Source organism: Dysidea avara, chromosome 1 (genome assembly GCF_963678975.1).
Source record: "Dysidea avara chromosome 1, odDysAvar1.4, whole genome shotgun sequence".
Classification (NCBI taxonomy): domain Eukaryota; kingdom Metazoa; phylum Porifera; class Demospongiae; order Dictyoceratida; family Dysideidae; genus Dysidea; species Dysidea avara.
The window spans coordinates 38,659,523-38,677,719 of NC_089272.1; the positions used below are offsets into that span (position 1 = coordinate 38,659,523).

The 18,197-nt window shown below is 41.0% G+C and overlaps 3 protein-coding genes across 13 annotated transcripts; all 3 read right to left on the bottom strand.

The window, feature by feature from the left end:
- Positions 1 to 2,868: 2,868 nt before the first annotated feature.
- Positions 2,869 to 5,243, bottom strand: LOC136246584 (uncharacterized). The gene is made up of 2 exons (XM_066038081.1): positions 3,198 to 5,243; positions 2,869 to 3,057 (listed from the first exon to the last, which is right to left on the bottom strand). Exons 1-2 carry the CDS (start codon positions 5,241 to 5,243, stop codon positions 2,869 to 2,871), a joined length of 2,235 nt encoding a protein of 744 aa, XP_065894153.1.
- Positions 5,244 to 5,312: 69 nt separating this feature from the next.
- On the bottom strand, positions 5,313 to 8,775 carry LOC136246592 (uncharacterized). Its single transcript, XM_066038094.1, has 3 exons — positions 8,463 to 8,775; positions 5,756 to 8,392; positions 5,313 to 5,650 (listed from the first exon to the last, which is right to left on the bottom strand). The coding sequence occupies exons 1-3, from the start codon at positions 8,773 to 8,775 to the stop codon at positions 5,313 to 5,315; spliced, it is 3,288 nt and encodes a 1,095-aa protein (XP_065894166.1).
- Positions 8,776 to 11,084: 2,309 nt separating this feature from the next.
- Positions 11,085 to 17,206, bottom strand: LOC136263895 (uncharacterized). Of its 11 annotated transcripts, none has more exons than XM_066058530.1 (21): positions 16,627 to 17,206; positions 16,506 to 16,577; positions 16,385 to 16,456; positions 16,264 to 16,335; positions 16,138 to 16,209; positions 16,017 to 16,088; positions 15,891 to 15,962; positions 15,780 to 15,842; positions 15,414 to 15,727; positions 15,165 to 15,220; positions 13,111 to 13,252; positions 12,921 to 13,062; positions 12,736 to 12,857; positions 12,590 to 12,661; positions 12,469 to 12,537; positions 12,369 to 12,410; positions 12,248 to 12,313; positions 12,154 to 12,192; positions 12,071 to 12,100; positions 11,251 to 11,277; positions 11,085 to 11,198 (listed from the first exon to the last, which is right to left on the bottom strand). In XM_066058530.1, exons 1-21 carry the CDS (start codon positions 16,646 to 16,648, stop codon positions 11,142 to 11,144), a joined length of 1,695 nt encoding a protein of 564 aa, XP_065914602.1. In that variant the 5' UTR covers positions 16,649 to 17,206; the 3' UTR covers positions 11,085 to 11,141. The 11 variants fall into 11 exon arrangements, with proteins under 11 accessions (XP_065914602.1, XP_065914610.1, XP_065914595.1 ...); XM_066058538.1 differs by having other exon boundaries at positions 12,709 to 12,857; positions 13,111 to 13,201; positions 16,627 to 17,202; XM_066058523.1 differs by having other exon boundaries at positions 12,709 to 12,857; positions 12,921 to 13,044; positions 16,627 to 17,202.
- Positions 17,207 to 18,197: the final 991 nt, after the last annotated feature.

The window sequence follows — 18,197 nt, forward strand, 5'->3', positions numbered from 1 at the left end:
GGTCTCAGCTCCTGTATTGTTCCCCATTGTGGCATTCCTACCTTATCCAAGATATCTCTGCTCTTGAAAGAATACAGCGCCGAGCTACCAAATACATCCTCAACGATTATGTTTCTGATTATAAAACTCGCCTTATCAAGCTCAACCTACTACCATTATAATGTATATTTATGACCAGTGTGACATTCTGTTTTTCATAAAATCAATTCAAAATCTATCTGATCATTTCAACATCCGGACCTTCGTCAAATTCTGTCATCATTCTACTAGGTCTTCTTCCAGTAACAAACTTGAACATGTTTTTACGTCATCTAATCAACAAAGAAACTTCTACTTCAACAGACTTCCTCGAACCTTCAACAGCTTACCAATAATTGACCTAACTCAACCCTTTATCACCATTAAATTTCAACTAACTAAAATCCTATGGCAGCATTTTACGAGAAACTTCAATCCAGACAACCAGCATAGTTTCCATTTTACATGTCCTTGTAGCATCTGCTCCAAACATCCCATGCCACCTAACTTTGATACATTTAGCAGCTAATTGTAATTATATAAGTAATGATGAGTACTTAATCTAAGTTATGGGATCTGGTACTTACCAGATTATCTTTAGTGCAATTGTATACAAACTCACTTTTATTGTTGTGCATGCAACCATGTACACCTGTAACATTGCACTATAAAGCTAATAATTGAATTGAATTGAATTTTAATCTACATTATACGCTTGTCACAACTACATCTATATAGTGTACATGTCATGCCTTTCTTTGGTTCGTTGTAAAAATCTGTAATATCTTCTAGCTATAGTTTTTTATTTCATACAAAACTACCTTTTGTTTAGCGTGTTGCAAAGCATGTGTGACATGCATAGTTGTAAGAGCAGATAACAAAAAATAGGTAAGGTGCATGAAGGGCTTAAGTAGCATGGCTGGTTGAGAGTGAGAAGCATATTCTTACTATGCAAAACATGCTCTATTAAAGGAGTCTGGGGGAATACTCCCAACAGGAAAGTTGAAGAGTAGTCTTCTGAAATTGATTTTGGTAACAAAGGTGACTGAATTTTACTAAAATCTGCATCTAAATGTTTGTTTGGACACATGACTGCTCTATTAGAGTAGCTGACTGCTCTATTAGAGTATATCTTGATAATTGGAAGTGGAGAGGGTGGAAGGACTTTAGCCCCTTCTCTTTATGCTACACCCAGTGCATTTCAAAAAAATGCATTTCAGTGCTAAAAGCTCTTCGGAATAGTCGATAAGTCATTTTGTGGAGTCCCACAGTAGCGTACTGATCGCTAAATGGTAAAATTTTATGACTCTTTGGAAATTCAATTAGATTTTGTACCACACCTATTCATTTTCATGGCTAATTATACCTGAAAGGTAGCTTTGAACTGATAAAACCGTGCCGGAAATCCTGCTTTGCCCGATTATAGAGGTCACAACACACCGTTGTAGCTCCGCTTACGAGTAGAGGAATGAAACAAACATGGCTGCTTAGAAAGTACATGTATTCCCCTAACAGTCAGTGGTGGTTGTGAGGAATTTCATCTTTTAGTGGAGGATTGCTGGGCGGTGTCCGATGAAAGAGGTAAACTTCCGATATTAGAGGTTTTCGGACAGTCACTTTAATCGGCCGTAGCAAAGCAACCACAAAAGCTTTCCAGCCCAAATTTTGGTATAGTGCTAGGCTACGTGTGAAGTTTATCCATGGAAAAATTCAGAAGATTTGGCGTGGTAGTTTCTGAGCAAAAGTGTCCGATTATAGATGGCGTCCGACAATAGATCGCTTACTCTATGTGATCAATTCAGTAACTCAATGTAATGCCATGCAAGTTGACTCATTAGAACTTTTGAAAAGTAATTTAAAGACAATTAACAATGTAAACGATTTAGACCAAGCAGTGTAATAAGAGCAGTGGCTATAATCTGTACTGGAATGCTTTATTAGAGTCAGGGGCAGAGGAAGTAGTTGATATGAAGGGGGCTGACCAGTGGTGGATCCAGACTAAAAAATGGAACTGAAGCACTACATTGTCTCTGGTTTGATAAGGTGAGACCAAAAAAAAAGAAAAGGTCGCAACCAGCTGACAATATCTAGCTGCCCACCTCACCAGCTACGAATTTATGCTGATAAACTACATAAAAATCCTTACATAGCTCACTACAAACTGCTCTGATACTGTGATTGCTTTATTAGAGTGACTGCTCTATTAGAGTATCTCGATCTTGATCACGATTTTCAGCCCCACTCCAAGAAGGATAATTTCGCGTGATATCATTCTGAGGGGGGGCTTCAGCCTCCTACCCCCCCCCCCTTTCCGCCGCCTATGATTAGAGTACATTACGATGACTGCTCTATTAGAGTATCTCAATCTTTTTGATGCAAATTCAACAGGGCCGTACGGAGGGGGGTTTCAGGAAACCCCTTTGGATTTTATACAGTGTTTGAAGCATTAAGAAATCGATACTTCACAGGGGCGAATCCAGGAGCCAGCAAGGGGAGGGGCACAAACAAGTTAAGTTGTAGGTGGTTGGGGAGATCCAGATTCTCTTGCTAGTTGCTACATTTTGAAGCAGCAAATAATCACCTCTTAGTAGTGTCTCACTGATGATTTTTTGTCACTTTGGCCTTTGAAGATGGTTGTGGAGTCTTAAAAGCTGGTAAAAGGCTCCAAACGTCTTAAACAACAGCAACAGGATAATTAATTTTAGAGGCATTTAGTAAGCACGAAGGTGCAGGGTAACAATTTGACAGCTAGTTTGTTATTGGTTTCAGGTGGAATTGTAATGAGTGCTAGTAAAACGTGCATACTTTCATGAGCTATATAGCTAAACTTATCTTGAAAAGTTTAGTATTTTAATCACAAGTATCGCTGGCTCTTCCACGAGGGGGGCGGGGGAATTTGCCCCAAATGCCACATCTGACGGGTATAGTGGTACCTGTGGGGAAAGGTATCCTGGTTACAGCATCAAATGACAATGCTAACGCTAGCTGGAACGAGGAGGTTCGCCGTTCCACGTGTTCACTACAACTCTTAATAACGCACTACACACATGTGAGCATAATAATACAGAAACCCACAATAACTACAATAACTGTTACTTAATAGTTAGTGTTCAGATCTTCGGGACATCCTCGGGGGGGGGGGGGGGGGGGGCACGTAGGGTTGCAATCCACTGCTTCACCAGCTGTTGTCCCTTCTTGGCTGCCTCACGTGTTGGTTGACAAACAGGGGTATCAATTGTAGACTGTCCTGGTTGATCATCAGCTGGTGTATTTGTAGATGTCTCTACCGTTATTTCAAGTGGATACAGACGAGCAATTGGACGGTTATTTCTGCCAGTAGTAGTGCGTATATTGGCAGACCGGATCATCCCATCAGCACCCTTGTTGACTGATTCGATTACTGCCATTCTCCAGTTGATCCTTGCTGCATCATCATGGACAAGCACTATATCTCCTGCTTTGACCTCTTGGTGATTATTGCCAGTTACTCTGTGTGTCTCCCTTAACACTGTGAGATATTCACTTTTCCATCGGTTTTCAAAGTGTTGGATTATAATAGCCTGTCTCTTAGCTCTGTGTCTGACCTCAGGACCATTCATATAATTGGGATCACAAATCTCATCTTCCTGTACAGTGGTATGGGGCAGTTTGACAATTCTCCGGCCATGAAGTAAATGTGAGGGAGTTATTGGACTCAAATCACTGATGTCAGGTGACACATATGTAAGTGGGCGGTCATTTAGGATCGCTTCCACCTCAACAGTAATGGTTTGCAGACTCTCTAGAGTGGCATGTGTCCTGCCCAATGTCTTCTTTAGAGTAGATTTAGTTAAGCCTATGAGACGCTCCCAAAAGCCCCCAAACCATGGGGGCTTTTGGGAGCGTACTTCCAAAAGCCCCCATGGGTATGAACTTCCACTCCAGTTCTTGGGTATGAACTTCCACTCCACTCCCTTATGTGCAAGAGCATCAGACAATTCAGTAGATGTGAGCAATGCTTTCAGTTCCTCTGCTGCTGCCAAAAAGGTAGAGCCATTGTCTGATAGTAGTAACCTAGGGAGGGATCTTCTTCCAGCAAATCTACGAAATGCTTGTAGAAAGCATTCTACTGACAGGTCGTTGACAATTTCCAAGTGGACTGCTCGGCATACAGCACAGGTAAACAAACAGAGGTAAACCTTACGTTCTCCTTCAGTGGTACGGACGTACAATGCGCCAGTAAAATCCACTCCAGTAATGTTGAAGGGATTTGTGTAAGTGACTCTGGACTTCACAAGTGGAGGGGGATCAGGAATGGCGTAAGGCTTTCCACTAGATTTCTTGCATACCACACACTTACGGATAATGGACTTAATCCGTTGGCGAGCAGAAGGTATCCAATAGGTTTGCCGTAAGGTGGTCAATGTTGCATTAACTCCGCTGTGAAGATGTTTGATGTGAGCATTCTGGATGACGAGTGTTGTAAAATGATGGTGTGTTGGCAGTAAGTAGGGAAATTTAGCAAGTTCTGAAAGGGGTGCATTGTGAATGCGCCCTCCGCAACGTAGAAGGTTGTTGTTGTCAAGAAATAATCTCAGTTGCCTTACTAGTGGTAAACGGTTGCGGCCTGATGGTATGTTGGTTATTTCCTTGGCAAAGACAGTGTTTTGGGTATCATGTATCCATTTAAGGTTAGCTTGTGTTAACTCAGATGCTGTTAGAGGTCCTGTCTTTTGTGATGAGCTAGAATGTTTGGCATTGTTAATGAATCGACACACAAAGGCAGTAACAGCTAGTAATTTGTTTAACTCACTGAAATGTGTTACATCTATGAGATGATGGAGTCCAGCCTTAGGTGCTTCAGTGGTGTCAACTGGTAGAACATCAACCTCTTCATCTGTGTCTGTTTGTATGAGTAGTGTTTCTGCATTTGGCCATATTGGCCATCTGGATGGGGAAGTTAACCATGTTGGACCATGTTTCCATTGAATAGACAAGTTCAATTGATCAAAGGTTATTCCTCGGGTGAGCAGGTCAGCCGGAGTGTCAGCAGATGGGCAGTATTTCCATTCCGTTGAAACTGATCGTATTTCCTTGATACGATTGCTGACAAAGGGCTTCAATGGTTTCTTGCTGGTAATCCAGGAGAGAACAATCTGGCTGTCTGACCAGAAACAAACATTAGTGCCAATGTTGATAGATGTTGAGATAAAACTGTACAGTCTTGTGCCAAGTACAGCAGCCATCAACTCGAGTCTAGGTAGTGTGTGCTGCTTGAGGGGTGCAGCTCTTGCTTTTGACATTAGTATTGCCGATTATGTTCCTTGTTGAAGGTATGCTACAGCTCCATATGCATGTGGACTGGCATCTGCAAAGATGTGCAGTATAACTTCAGCCGATGGTGTTATCGTAATGCACTGGCGTGGAAATTGCATTACTGTGGCTCGGGTAATGTCTGTGGCAATTTTGAACCAGGTCTTACTCAGATCGTCACTCAGTAACATGTCCCATTTCAATTCTTGCTGCCATAGTTGTTGTAGGAACAATTTGGCGGCAATAGTAACAGGTGTTATTAGTCCTAGTGGATCAAAGATGCTGGAGGTCCACTTCAAGATTTCTCTCTTCGTTGCCATCAAGGTGAACATTGTGGTATCTGGATCAGGTAAAGCACATATTGTGTCTGAGTGAGTGTCCCACCACAAGCCAAGTACTTAAACTGGATTCGTGCTGTCAGCTACATTGCGTGCAAGTGCCACACTGTTCAATTGTGTACTGTTGGATGCCCAGGACCGCAAATTAAAGCTAGCACTGCCTAGAATGGATCTGGATTGCTTGAAGTATTCAACAGCAGCTTCTTCATTGCAGGAGCCTGACACTACATTGTCAACATAGATATTACAAAGGAGATCTCTGGATGTTGAAGAGTTGTTCTGGTTCAGATGGTGGTGTATGGTAGCATTGAGCATAAAGGGAGAGCATGTTGCTCCAAATAATACAACCTTAAATCGGAATGTCACAAAGGGGCTGGTCGGATCACTTGGGTTGGAAAGCCAAAGGAAACGAGTAAAATCTCTGTCTGCTTCATCTAGATGTACGTGCAAGAATGCCTTTTCTATATCTGCAGAAAACGTGAAGTTGTGTAGACGAAAACGTAATAGGATTGAGCAAAGATCATTCAGGAATGGAGGTCCAGAGTTGAGACAATCATTCAGACTAGGTGTATTTGGTGATGGTTTACAGCTGCAGTCATACACAATTCGGATTGGTGTAGTTGATGATTCCTTTCTCACAGGGTGGTGAGGAATATAGTGCACAGAGTTGGATGTAGACCTTTCATCAACTCTCTCAATAAACCCCTTCCTTTCCTGTTCTTCAATGATGTTACCATAAATTCTGAGCAGGTGAGGAGTTTTGGCCAGTCGATAGATCATAGATCTGGTGCGCTTGGCACAGATGATGTAATTAGATGGTAGAGCAGGGTGGTTAGTCTTCCACGGAAACTTGAGACAGTACGTACTATCAGACTGTAGTGTGATGTTGTTGTTCAAGAATTCTTGTAGAAAATCTGTATCAGTGATCTGTTTCATTGGTGTGGTGCCGATAGATTCCATCTTCCAGAAGTTGTCACAGTCTGTATCTTCAGTGATACAAGAAAATGTCAGAACCTGTGTGCAGGTGATGTAGGCTGATTGGGGAAGGGGCAGTGGACCAGATAGGAGATAACCCAATCTTGATTGAACAGCAGTTGGTCCATTGCCACGGATTATTCTATCTTGTATGAATTGCCAATAATAGTCCGCTCCAATCAAAATGGAAATGTGGAAATTCTCATCACTGGTCACGGGATGTGCTAGTGGCAATTCCTGTAGATACGGAAGCTTGTCTAGATGAGTACGGACACTGTTTCGAATTAGAGCAGCAAGTTTTGGTACAATTAATGCTGATATAGGTATGTGGCCATTGTGAAGTGTTTCAATTAGCACAGATGCTATGGCTAGTCTTCTGGAAGTTGATACTTGTTCACCAAAGGATGATACAGAGATGTTCTCATGTTTGCTGGGTTGGAGTTGTAGTTGGTTGGCAAGCTCTTGAGTGATAAAGGAGCGTTGGGCACCCTCATCGAATAGGATGTGGCCTTCCACAGTGGTTTCTCCAGCTGACACATTGGCAATAGCTGTCTTTAACAGGCAGACACTGGTGGAAAGTGCAGAAAGTGATGTAGTGTCTGCTGCTTCATTGTGAGTTCTAGCAGTAACTGTATGGCTTGCAGTGGTGGTATTCTGAGGAACTGTTTGAGTTACAGTGGTGGTGGCCTGAGGAACTGTATGAGCTGCAGTAGTAACTGTCTGAGGAACTGTATGAACTGGTGTGACAGGTGGCATCTGTGAAGGTGGTTCAATGTTAGTGGTGAAGGCATGGAATAGACTCGTATGGTGTTTCTTATGACAGTCTCTGCAGGTAAACTTTGAAGTGCATTGGGACACCCTGTGACGTGCCAGACAATTGAAACAAAGACCTGCATTCTTGATAATGGTGAGACATTCCTTGGGGGATGAGATTGTTGTGCACTGATTAGGTCTATGCATCCCTTTACAAAAAACACAGGTGGGCTCCTTCTTGGGTCTTTCACGTGTCATCCCTTTGTTGGTGGTCATATGGAAGGAACTGGTAGTCGATATAGGATGTGTCTTTCGGCCAGAGTGTTGGCCAGCTTCAAATACGTGTATTTCCTTCAAGATACTACTCATTAGTTCGTTAATGTTCCACTCGGTGTTGTAGTGGTCTTGAGCCATACGTGCTTTAGTATCAGCTGGTAGTTTGTTTAAAATCACGGTAGTTAGCAACGTACCGTAGGAATCAGAGGATGTTCCCAATGCTGAAAGTGATCTTGTGTGACTTTGAATAGTGTCGTAGAACGATTGTAGACTGCTCAAATTATTGGATGGGGCTGGTACATTTAACAGTGCTTCCATATGAGCATCAACTAGCTTGAATTGCTGACCAAACCTTTCTTTCAGTACGGCAACTGATTCTACATAGTTCCTGTCAGTTAGGGGAAACCCACTAATTACTCGAGCTGCGTCTCCTTCCAGCTGGGCACGAAGGTAAGCAAACTTCTGGATGTTTGAAAGATTGGGATTTGAGTCCACTCCAGCAGTAAAAGAGTCCCAGAATGTCTGCCACTGCAACGCACTTCCATTGAAGGTTGGTAGCGTTAATTTTGGAAGCCTACTAAAGTTGTGTGTATCTCTTGACTGAGAGGTGTCAATAGCTTGATTAGCAGTGTCCTTCTTCAATTGTGCTGGCTCAGCAGCCAATGTGTGTACTGGCTTCTTGACTACTTCAGTCTCTTGCATTGAATCAGTCTCTTGCATTGTATCAGTCTCTGTAGTAGCTGAGGGTGGGTGGGATGTCAGGGTCTGGTGATCACGTTCTTGAATAACTGAGACTGGGGGCTGACTAGCCTTCCTGACAAATTCTTCCACAAACGCGATTTTCTCTTCCAGCTCTGACAGGTGGATCAGTAAGTTCAGTTTCTAACTCCCCTTCGTCTTGGATAGTTGCCGAAATGTCATCGTTCAGTTTACTAATAATGGCCTCCTTTGTCTTAAGCTGTGCAACTGTAGTAGCGAACACCAACCTTCGTGAGTCCGAGATAACTTCTGAGTTTACGGCACTTAGTTCGCATGATATCGCTTCTTCCACCTTCGCCAGTAACTTTGTTATGCTAGCCTTGCAACCCCATCTCTTGACGCGGAGGCGTTGTGTATCCTCCATCCGGTTTGTCACAGCACCAATGACGGGTATAGTGGTACCTGTGGGGAAAGGTATCCTGGTTACAGCATCAATGACGGGTATAGTGGTACCTGTGGGGAAAGGTATCCTGGTTACAGCATCAAATGACAATGCTAACGCTAGCTGGAACGAGGAGGTTCTCCGTTACACGTGTTCACTACAACTCTTAATAACGCACTACACACACGTGAGCATAATAATAATACAGAAACCCACAATAACTACAATAACTGTTACTTAATGGTTAGTGTTCAGATCTTCGGGACACCATCCTGGATCCGCCATTGCTTCAGGTTTCCAGAGTCTGGAAGCTGTCATGGAACAGGACACATTTTAAACTTTTATCTTAGTTAAATAATAGTTTCTAACATGATAACAATGCTTATAGCATTGTTCTGAATGGTGAAAAGATCGAGATACTCTAATAGAGTAGTCAGGCAATATAAACTATAAACTACTCTAATATAACAGTCACTTAGCTATAGTGGAAACCCCTTTTCAAACTTCCTGCGTACAACCCTGAATTCAAGTAGCTGAAAAGTGATCCGTAGCCAATGCTAGACTTTGTCACCGTGGGCTCAGACCCTGCTTAGTACTACAGTCATATTGATTCTATTATGTGTGGTACAGTAATGCTATCTTAGTAGTAGTAAACGTTTGAGTATAAAATTAGGGATGTCACTGAAAGCTCAGGTTGCTCAGCCTAAATTGTTGAGCATTTTTTTACCGAGGCAGCTGCCTCGGTTGCCTCAATGGTAGCTATGCCACTGCAGATCAATAAAAGTATAGTGTGCATGGCAATGACCTCCATTGCAGTCCATGGATGGCCTGACCTCTAAAAACATCTCCAGAGTAAGTCAGCTTTTTGTAAAATTATAGTCTAATAATTGAAACATAGTATACTATTGCATTAACTAAGCTGAAACATTAATTATGACATGTAGAAAAATGCTCAGGGTCTTCTGTAACAGTTTCTTCCATCCAACCAGACACCCTGCAAATGCCAAATTTGAAAGTGTTTGTGAATCAATTTAGTCAGCCCTTCTCAATTTGGTCAATGTATAAACTTTGCCTCGGTAAAAAATTATTCCTGGCTACGCCACTGGTATTACAACTGTATCATTCAGAGTTAGCTACAAACTGAAAGTAAAAAAGTATTAGCCTAGCTGAAATTTTAATCATTAGAACAATTTCTTGGTGATTTACCTTACAGTTTGGCTATTCTGTCTGCAGCTTGGCTAATTTGGCATGGATCCTATCATTTACTATTACTTTACGTGATTGTGCTCTATCCAAGGTAGAAAGTCAAGCTGATGTTAGAAACAGGACTTAGACAATTTACTTCTATCTAAAACCATTAATTTTAGTTAATTAGATTATATTAATTTAAGTCTAATTTTATTTATTCAAAATAATGCAATGGATGCTTTAAAGACTGGATTTGTATCTTCCACAAGCAATTGCCAATTGTATGAATAACTTTGTTCCTGAACTTTTTCTTCCTCCAATGCTCTATGTTATGGCGCACAGCTGACAAAATTTCAATCAATAACTTATTTCAAATCTAAATTAAGTTATGAATCATTAAAGTGTTAAAATTTGGTGTGTGGAAGACCTTTCTTGCAAACTTGGTCACAAAATGACTGGTATGTTGAACATTTTTATGTTATTGAAAGTTCTCTCTTGCATGCCAAATTGTAAGGTTACCAAAACTCTCATGCAAGAGGAGCAGCATGCAAGTGTAGGAGAATAACATACCTTTAAAAATTTGATTTGATGACCATTTCAGTGAAAATAACAAAAGGTACAGACTTCTAGAAGTGATTAAGCAGAAGTGAGTGAGAGCATACATATCTTCAGTACAAAGGGCATGTCATGATCTGTTTACTGTATATAAAAAATGTTGATTAAGAGGTAGCACACAGTCATACATACATCACAGCGAAACTGGTAGTCTATGACCCCAGTATGACGACCTTGTCCTTGTACGTATAACATACCGTCGTGGATTGGTTACGAGTGGATACAGCGTTCGTATCAGATTTCGTATCATCAGTCGTCTTGCTTCGTCGTGGGACCATTTCTTGGAGACGGGATTCTGTCTGGCACCGTAACAGTAGCTCTCTATCTACACCCAGTACCTCCGTCGCGGTAGTATCAAAGCATCCTTTGCCGTATCAGCAGTCCTCTATTAACACCCAGCAACACCGTCGCGGTAGTATCAAAGCATGCTGAACTTCGTCCCAGTAAAACTAGATCCCGTAAAACTAGCCATTTTCCGTATAGGTATATTAAATTTTCCGTATACTAGATATTACATTTTCCGTGCATTAAAAAGAAATAAAATGTTAGTCTGAATCTTCAAATATGGCATCCACCGGATCAGCCAAATCAACTTGGTGTACCTAGAAATATGCACCAAATAACCACTTATTTCAACAGCAAAAAATTACTTACAAGATTTGGAGGTGTAGCATACTGACCCTAAGGAAAAATAAATAATTTAGCATATACATATAATTTTGTACAATGTCTCAAATAGCGGGCTGGATGTTTCTTTCAAGCTACTGCTAAATTCACCCAAACCGCTAGCATAAGTGGAAAATGGTTACAAAGGTACTACAATAAGGATTAACAACACGGTTGTGGCTACACTTGTACAAGGCACGTCCCATAGGCCAACTTATGATGCATATTTGTGGGCTATCAACTGCCTTCATAGTTGTAAGGTTTCCAATACCATGCAGGACGCCCAGCCACTACACCTTACTAGGTGTTCAATTTCAAAAGGAAGAAAGGAGCCAAGTCCTAGCGGCTTGCTTCAATTCCTTCATGAGTTATGATGGATTACACAATGTTACCTTCAGTGGCTTATTTTTCACATACTGTAGACATGTACAAATTCATTATTTCACTCTAATGCTGTTTTCTAAAACTAAGGCTAAAACTTTAGACATCCCAGGCCATCGGTTTTTCTCTATATATAACCAAGAAGTTATTATAAAAAGTTTCAGAAAATTGCAAAACTAGCTGTGCTTTTGGTCACATATCAATAATGTATGGTGTAGCCAAGCTTTTACCACACAAACTCAATCTTAACATTTCAAGCAAAACGCCCTAGATTTGCTGTTGTATTGCCAAAGTATCAATCAACAAACTTTCTTCTCAAACGTTAACATGATGGTAGTGTATAAAGCAATCCCATTGAAATAACCCAATATTCAGTATGCAATGCTTATTATTTACAGTAATGACAAATTATACACAAACAACTCACCTGCTGTGATGACAATGATTCTTCATAGTGCTACAAAATCAATAATATGTAAATGTAAGCCTAATCGACACTTTGACACTTACGTTAATGCAATGATCATTGTTAACTGGTCGTTGACTGAACTGTAATACAACCAGTTAAGGTACATCACACGGAAGATTTTGTAGGTTAATTTACCTGAAGATAGTACTGGTCTTGTGGAGGCTGTATGTTGCGAGCATAGTACGGTGAAGGTGAATAGCCCTTTGCAATGTGCAGCTAAACTAAACATATGAACTTTTATACTGTACACACATACATCTGAATAATCATCTTGCGGCAGAGGATAGTGTGTGAGGCTCTGAAAATAGATAATAGCCATCAGAAGAGGTATTTGCTATGTCATACGTAGTACGTACCTCAGAATCATAAGCTGCGTGCATCTGATCATGACCTGTACCACCACTAGCAACAGCTGGATCTTCAACCTGTAGTGGTCAAAATAAAATCACAAATGATACAGCTTAGCTGTGTACACACCTGTTCCACTTCAGTATAGGAGGATTGCAACTGGTGACCATTTTGTGGTGCATCATGATAAGCAGTTGTTACCTAAAATGTATCATCTGTTACACTATACTAATTATAAGTTAACACACAGTAGGACTTATTGACCGTGCTCTCACTGCCCAAGCTGGAGCTCCCCTCGGGGCCTCACACACTAGTGGAGTAGACACTACTCTGGGCTTCTTCAATACACTTTTCACTGTCCACCTTTGATCCAGCTCTTGAATGAAGTCTTCTAGTTCTATCAGGGAGACCATAAAATCAGCCTTGTTGTAAGAAATACCATTCATGTAATGTAACTAACCAGTAGATTGCCACGATGGTGAATGTGTTCTGTAAGAGCCTTCACCGTCATCACTCTCTTCAGTCATATAGGCTGGTATGATTTCTCTCCATCTTTTCTTTTCTTCTTTCGTCGGGCATAGCTTCTTGCGACGATCATACAACTGTTTCCACAATATTGAAATTTATTGATGCACCCAAAGAAAACTAACCGCTTTCTGCCTGCTCCTCACTTTGGTGTTCCTGTCATTGGCTTCTTTAATAGCCACCCTGTCAGGCCTCATATCAGTAACTAGCTTTCGTCTAAGGGATTCGTAGTAACGATGAACTGCCTCTAATATTAATAACCAACATCTATATATGTAAATAAAATATGTAATGTGTACTACGTTACATGACTCAAACAATATATACCAGTATGCCTTGCAAATCCCAGATTTTAAACAAAAAAACTATATGCACATGTTCCATCAATTTCTAAAGTATATACAGCAAGAGTTGCTAAAAGCTGACCAATTTAGTAATATGTAAATAAAGGGTCTAAGTACCTCATTAGCGACGAAACTTTAAAGCATACTATGCGTACTGTAGTCTCAATTAGGTGTAGTCTCATGAAGGTACAAATATCACCTGGTGACATTGCTCTTACTTCAATGCAGCCAAAATGTTGGCTGGTCAATCATAATTATAACCCCAATCATTCAGAAAATCACGATGCAGAATTTACTTAAAACAACCTTGAATTATAGAGGAAGATGATTTATTTTAAAACTTCAGTGCTGGTCACTGTAAATTTCTTTTGAAATATTTGAGCCAAAATTCTGCAGTTCTCAAGTGCAATGAAAAGACGACTTGAGTCACTTGACAATGAACAATTAGGTGAGAAAAGGCAAAATATGGAATAATGGAACGGCAGAATTACAGAATAAGCAAAACTTTGAATATCCCTACAAGGCGAAGATGAGACAACACTAAAACTATGCTCAGCAATTCTCAGGACGATCTTGAAATAGAATCACTCTAAAATAGAAAAGTACCAATACTGACATTACGTAGTATCACTGCCTATATTACTGGTATCGGTACCAGATCCATATTGGCAATACATACTAAGGAGTGAAGACTTACCACATTTCCTACATTTTCAACCATCATTAAATAAGTTTCTAGTAGCAAATAACTTACAGTAGTTATGCAAACAAACTAATACCTTGTTACCGGGGCTCTTTTTAAACTATTGGCGCGCGCGCGCGCGCGCGCCCACACACACACACACACACACACACACACTCCATGTGTATTCTAATAAATGCTCCACGTCACGTGGTGCTTAAAGTGCAGTTAGGTACAAAAACTTCAGTTCTTTCTGCTGTACTAGCTAATATCAGCTATCGCTCTAAGTTAATAGCCCTAATTTATTGCAGACACCTTTCTATTAACAGGTGAAAGCTAAAGCAGGATTTAACCTTCATATTTTTTTTAATTTGCTTAGAGATGGATGACTAACAGTTGAGGAAGATGATTAAGTAGAATAATTATTGAAAACACTCACAAACACAAGACAACAATAGAACAATGCTCAGCGATTTGAAGGGCAGTCTTTAACGAATCGAATAATGCTAGTAGCAAATTATCGAATAGTTATTTCAGCACTATTTCAAATGCACTTCACCATAATTTGCCACTAAAATTTAAGTTCTCTTTGCTGTACTAGCTAATACCAGCTATCACTCAACATTACCTGCCCCAATTTATTAGTGTACACCGTCTTCTACGAATATAATCTCTCAAACCCTAAAGCCACCGGGCTGCTCTTCATTTTCGTTTGCGTAAGTACGGGTCACGCCCACTTTTAGAATGGCGAGATACGCATCTACTGGGAGCCTATGAGGCCTACTACGGCGTTTTTCAGTTGTAGAACACCTGAACAGCCCACTAGGAAAGCCAGTCTCGAAGCCTGTGGAGAGTCGCTGCGCCGGTTTTAAACCTCGGAAAAGAAACCACCTTCAAGCCAAAGCTCACCAGTGCGGTGGTTCACTAAAGGCTTTGTTTAGCCTTAACTTGTTGTGGATAAGCTGTTTTTACCACTGAGCTAATGGTTTGCTCACGTGGGTGCGTACAGACAAACATACATAGGTACACACACACGTTTTTCGGGAAACAAGTTCAGTAAACCAGGTGCGCGCTCACAACCGGCCTTCGGCTGGCTGTGGGCGTGCGCCTGGTTTAATTACATCAATATTTGTTGTCATTTGCTATTTCGTACCTTTCTTCTAAATCAAAATCAGCATCGAATTCTTCATATAGCTTCTTAACATCTCCCTACAAATATGATCAGTTAGCCATGATAACGGTTGCAGAAGTATCAATCCAACACAAGGTAAATAAACAAATGAAAGTTTATTAATCCACCTGCACATGGCGATGCAATCAAGTAAGATGCAGCAACTAATACTTAAGCACTTACATAAAAGCTTCTCTAATATTAACTGTTAATGAATACTGTAGTACTTACACTCAAATTGGTATCGAGACGTTCATCATTAGAGCTAGCAAGTGCTTCGTCTGGTGTGGTATCTTCCTGACCGGCAGACTGTAAGTTTGCTATCTCTTCTCTCATTGACCCAACTTCTTCTTTTAAGGCTTCTACGGTCATCCTCAATGCCTGATTGTCCATGGCAAACTTTGATAGTGCTTCCTGCTGACTTTGCATCATAGCAGCCATCTGGTCAAGTTTCCCCTCAATTGCTGAGGTCACAGGTTCACTATGCTGCTCTTGTCTAGATCTCGCATAGAATCCAACCAAATGACTGTTCCTATTATCCACACCTAGTGGTACCCAAGTAACACACAGAATAAATTTGGCCTGTTGCCTTCTCACCTCGAGTCCTTGAAGTAATTTGTTGCTCTAATCTTCGAGGTGTGCCACGGTTGGCATCCATATCTATTGGAGAAGTAGTGATATGCAGAAATTAAGTCTGCGACTTCTCACCTCGGCCTTGTGGAGTCTGTGATTGAAAGCTGTGATCTGGTCCCTGAGGTGTGCCACGGTTGGCATCCATACCTAGATATAAGTAGTGATAATATTGTGTAGAAATTATGTGTGCAGACTTCTTACCTCGGCCTTGTGGAGTCTGTGATTGAATGGTCTGACCTGGATCCTGAAGTGTGCCACGGTTGGCATCCATACCTGTATATAAAGTAGTGATATGTAGAAATTACATGTGCTGACTTCTTACCTCGGCCTTGTGGAGTCTGTGATTGAAAGCTGTGATCTGGTCCCTGAGGTGTGCCACGGTTGGCATCCATACCTAGATATAAGTAATGATAATATTGTGTAGAAATTATGTGTGCTGACTTCTTACCTCGGCCTTGTGGAGTCTGTGATTGAATGGTCCGACCTGGATCCTGAGGTGTGCCACGGTTGGCATCCATACCTGTACATGAAGTAGTGATATGTAGAAATTATGTGTGCTGACTTCTTACCTCGGCCTTGTGGAGTCTGTGATTGAACGGTCCGACCTGAACCCTGAGGTGTGCCACGGTTGGCATCCATACCTGTATATGAAGTAGTGATATGTAGAAATTATGTGTGCTGACTTCTTACCTCGGCCTTGTGGAGTTCGTGATTGAATGGTCTGACCTGAACCCTGAGGTGTGCCACGGTTGGCATCCATACCTGTATATGAAGTAGTGATATGTAGAAATTATGTGTGCTGACTTCTTACCTCGAGTATTGTAATGGGTCATTGTGTTAATTAATCAAAATGCTCGAAGAATTGACCACTGGGATTTCTGATTCCACTCTCTAGGACTAGCCAATTTCCGAGCTGGTTGGACTGTACAGCTGGCTGTTTTAGCGGTTCAAACAACTCAAGTTGTATAAATTTTCTTTGATGGCGCTTATTTCGTGTCATCCCTCTCCAATTTTCTTTCTACAACGAATTTCACGCTCACACATAACTCACGCTCACACATAACTCATGTTAGATATCTCAACAAAGTCCTCTTCGTTTCCATTTTCGGGGAATTCCAGAAGTTCCCTACTTGCGTCCTCCTCGAGATCCGAGTCTTCTGTATGCATTAACTTGTGCCGATAATACGTAGACTTGGACACTTCTTTGTGGCAGTGATCACAAAACTGTCGCTTTCTATTTCGCTTGACTCCTAGCTAGGCTTTGTGAAGACAAAGTCGCCTCGGCCATTTTATTATCATGTCAAACCGTAATAGTTACGGATTCTTATACGATTGGCGTATCCAATGTATCACGAAATTTATTTCGTATCCGTACGTCTAGCTCGTCTCGAGAAATGCAGGCCTGCCAACTCTCACGGGTTTACCGTGAGTCTCACGGTTTCACTACCCTGCTCAAGGGCAGCAGATCGAATCTCACGGTTTTTGAGAAAAGTCGAGACCTTGCATAGCATCTACCAGTTTTTTTTTACTACACACTGCAATACTACAATAAAGGTACAGAAATCTCAAGATTTTTTTACTTTCCAGGTTGGCAGGCCTGGAAATGGCAGGTTTCAAGTACGGAAATCGTGTCAACTCGTAACTATTAGTGAGTTTCGCTGTGTTGCAGACAGCAGCAGACATGAACTCGTGTGCAGCCATTGATAAATGGGCGAGTATGCCTACAGACAGCAAATAATCCTGAAAGTGGGTGCGGCTATGAAAGAAATTGGAGCAGTAGCACGTACTTACGCTATTCGCCAATTTTTCAGTGAGAGTATTTCGCCAAATTAAAATTTCGCCAACTGCAATTTATAGCAAATCGCCAAGTATTAGCTTCGCCAATATTTGTTGTCATACGGTATGTAGTTCACAGCACATAGTATCCATAGCAGGTGAAACTACAGTACGTACATTTAGTATTCCAGTGTCATGTACTGTAATTACTCACAATAGAAATGGGGTGATCCTTATTTTGCAGTGATTGTTTGTCCATTCTACAGTATGCCGCATAATTCTGTAGTTCTCTACCTTGTGCTTCATCCATGCATGCACGCATATGCTCATTTCTGTGTCTAATAATAAAATTCAATCTTCCTTGCTCAAGAGTTTATAATACGTATGTAAACTAGCAATCATGATGTATATTACTTTGTGCTAATTCTTGCTATGAATCATTAAAATGTAACCCATAAGCATTATATTTATTGATGTACACACCATACGTACGTCATTCATTATTTATCTTGCAGGTGATAGAGATAACAAGCCCTCAACAGGAGCAGTAGTTGCTATCACTTTAGTGGTAACAATTATCATCACATTTGTTGTTACCACATTGAC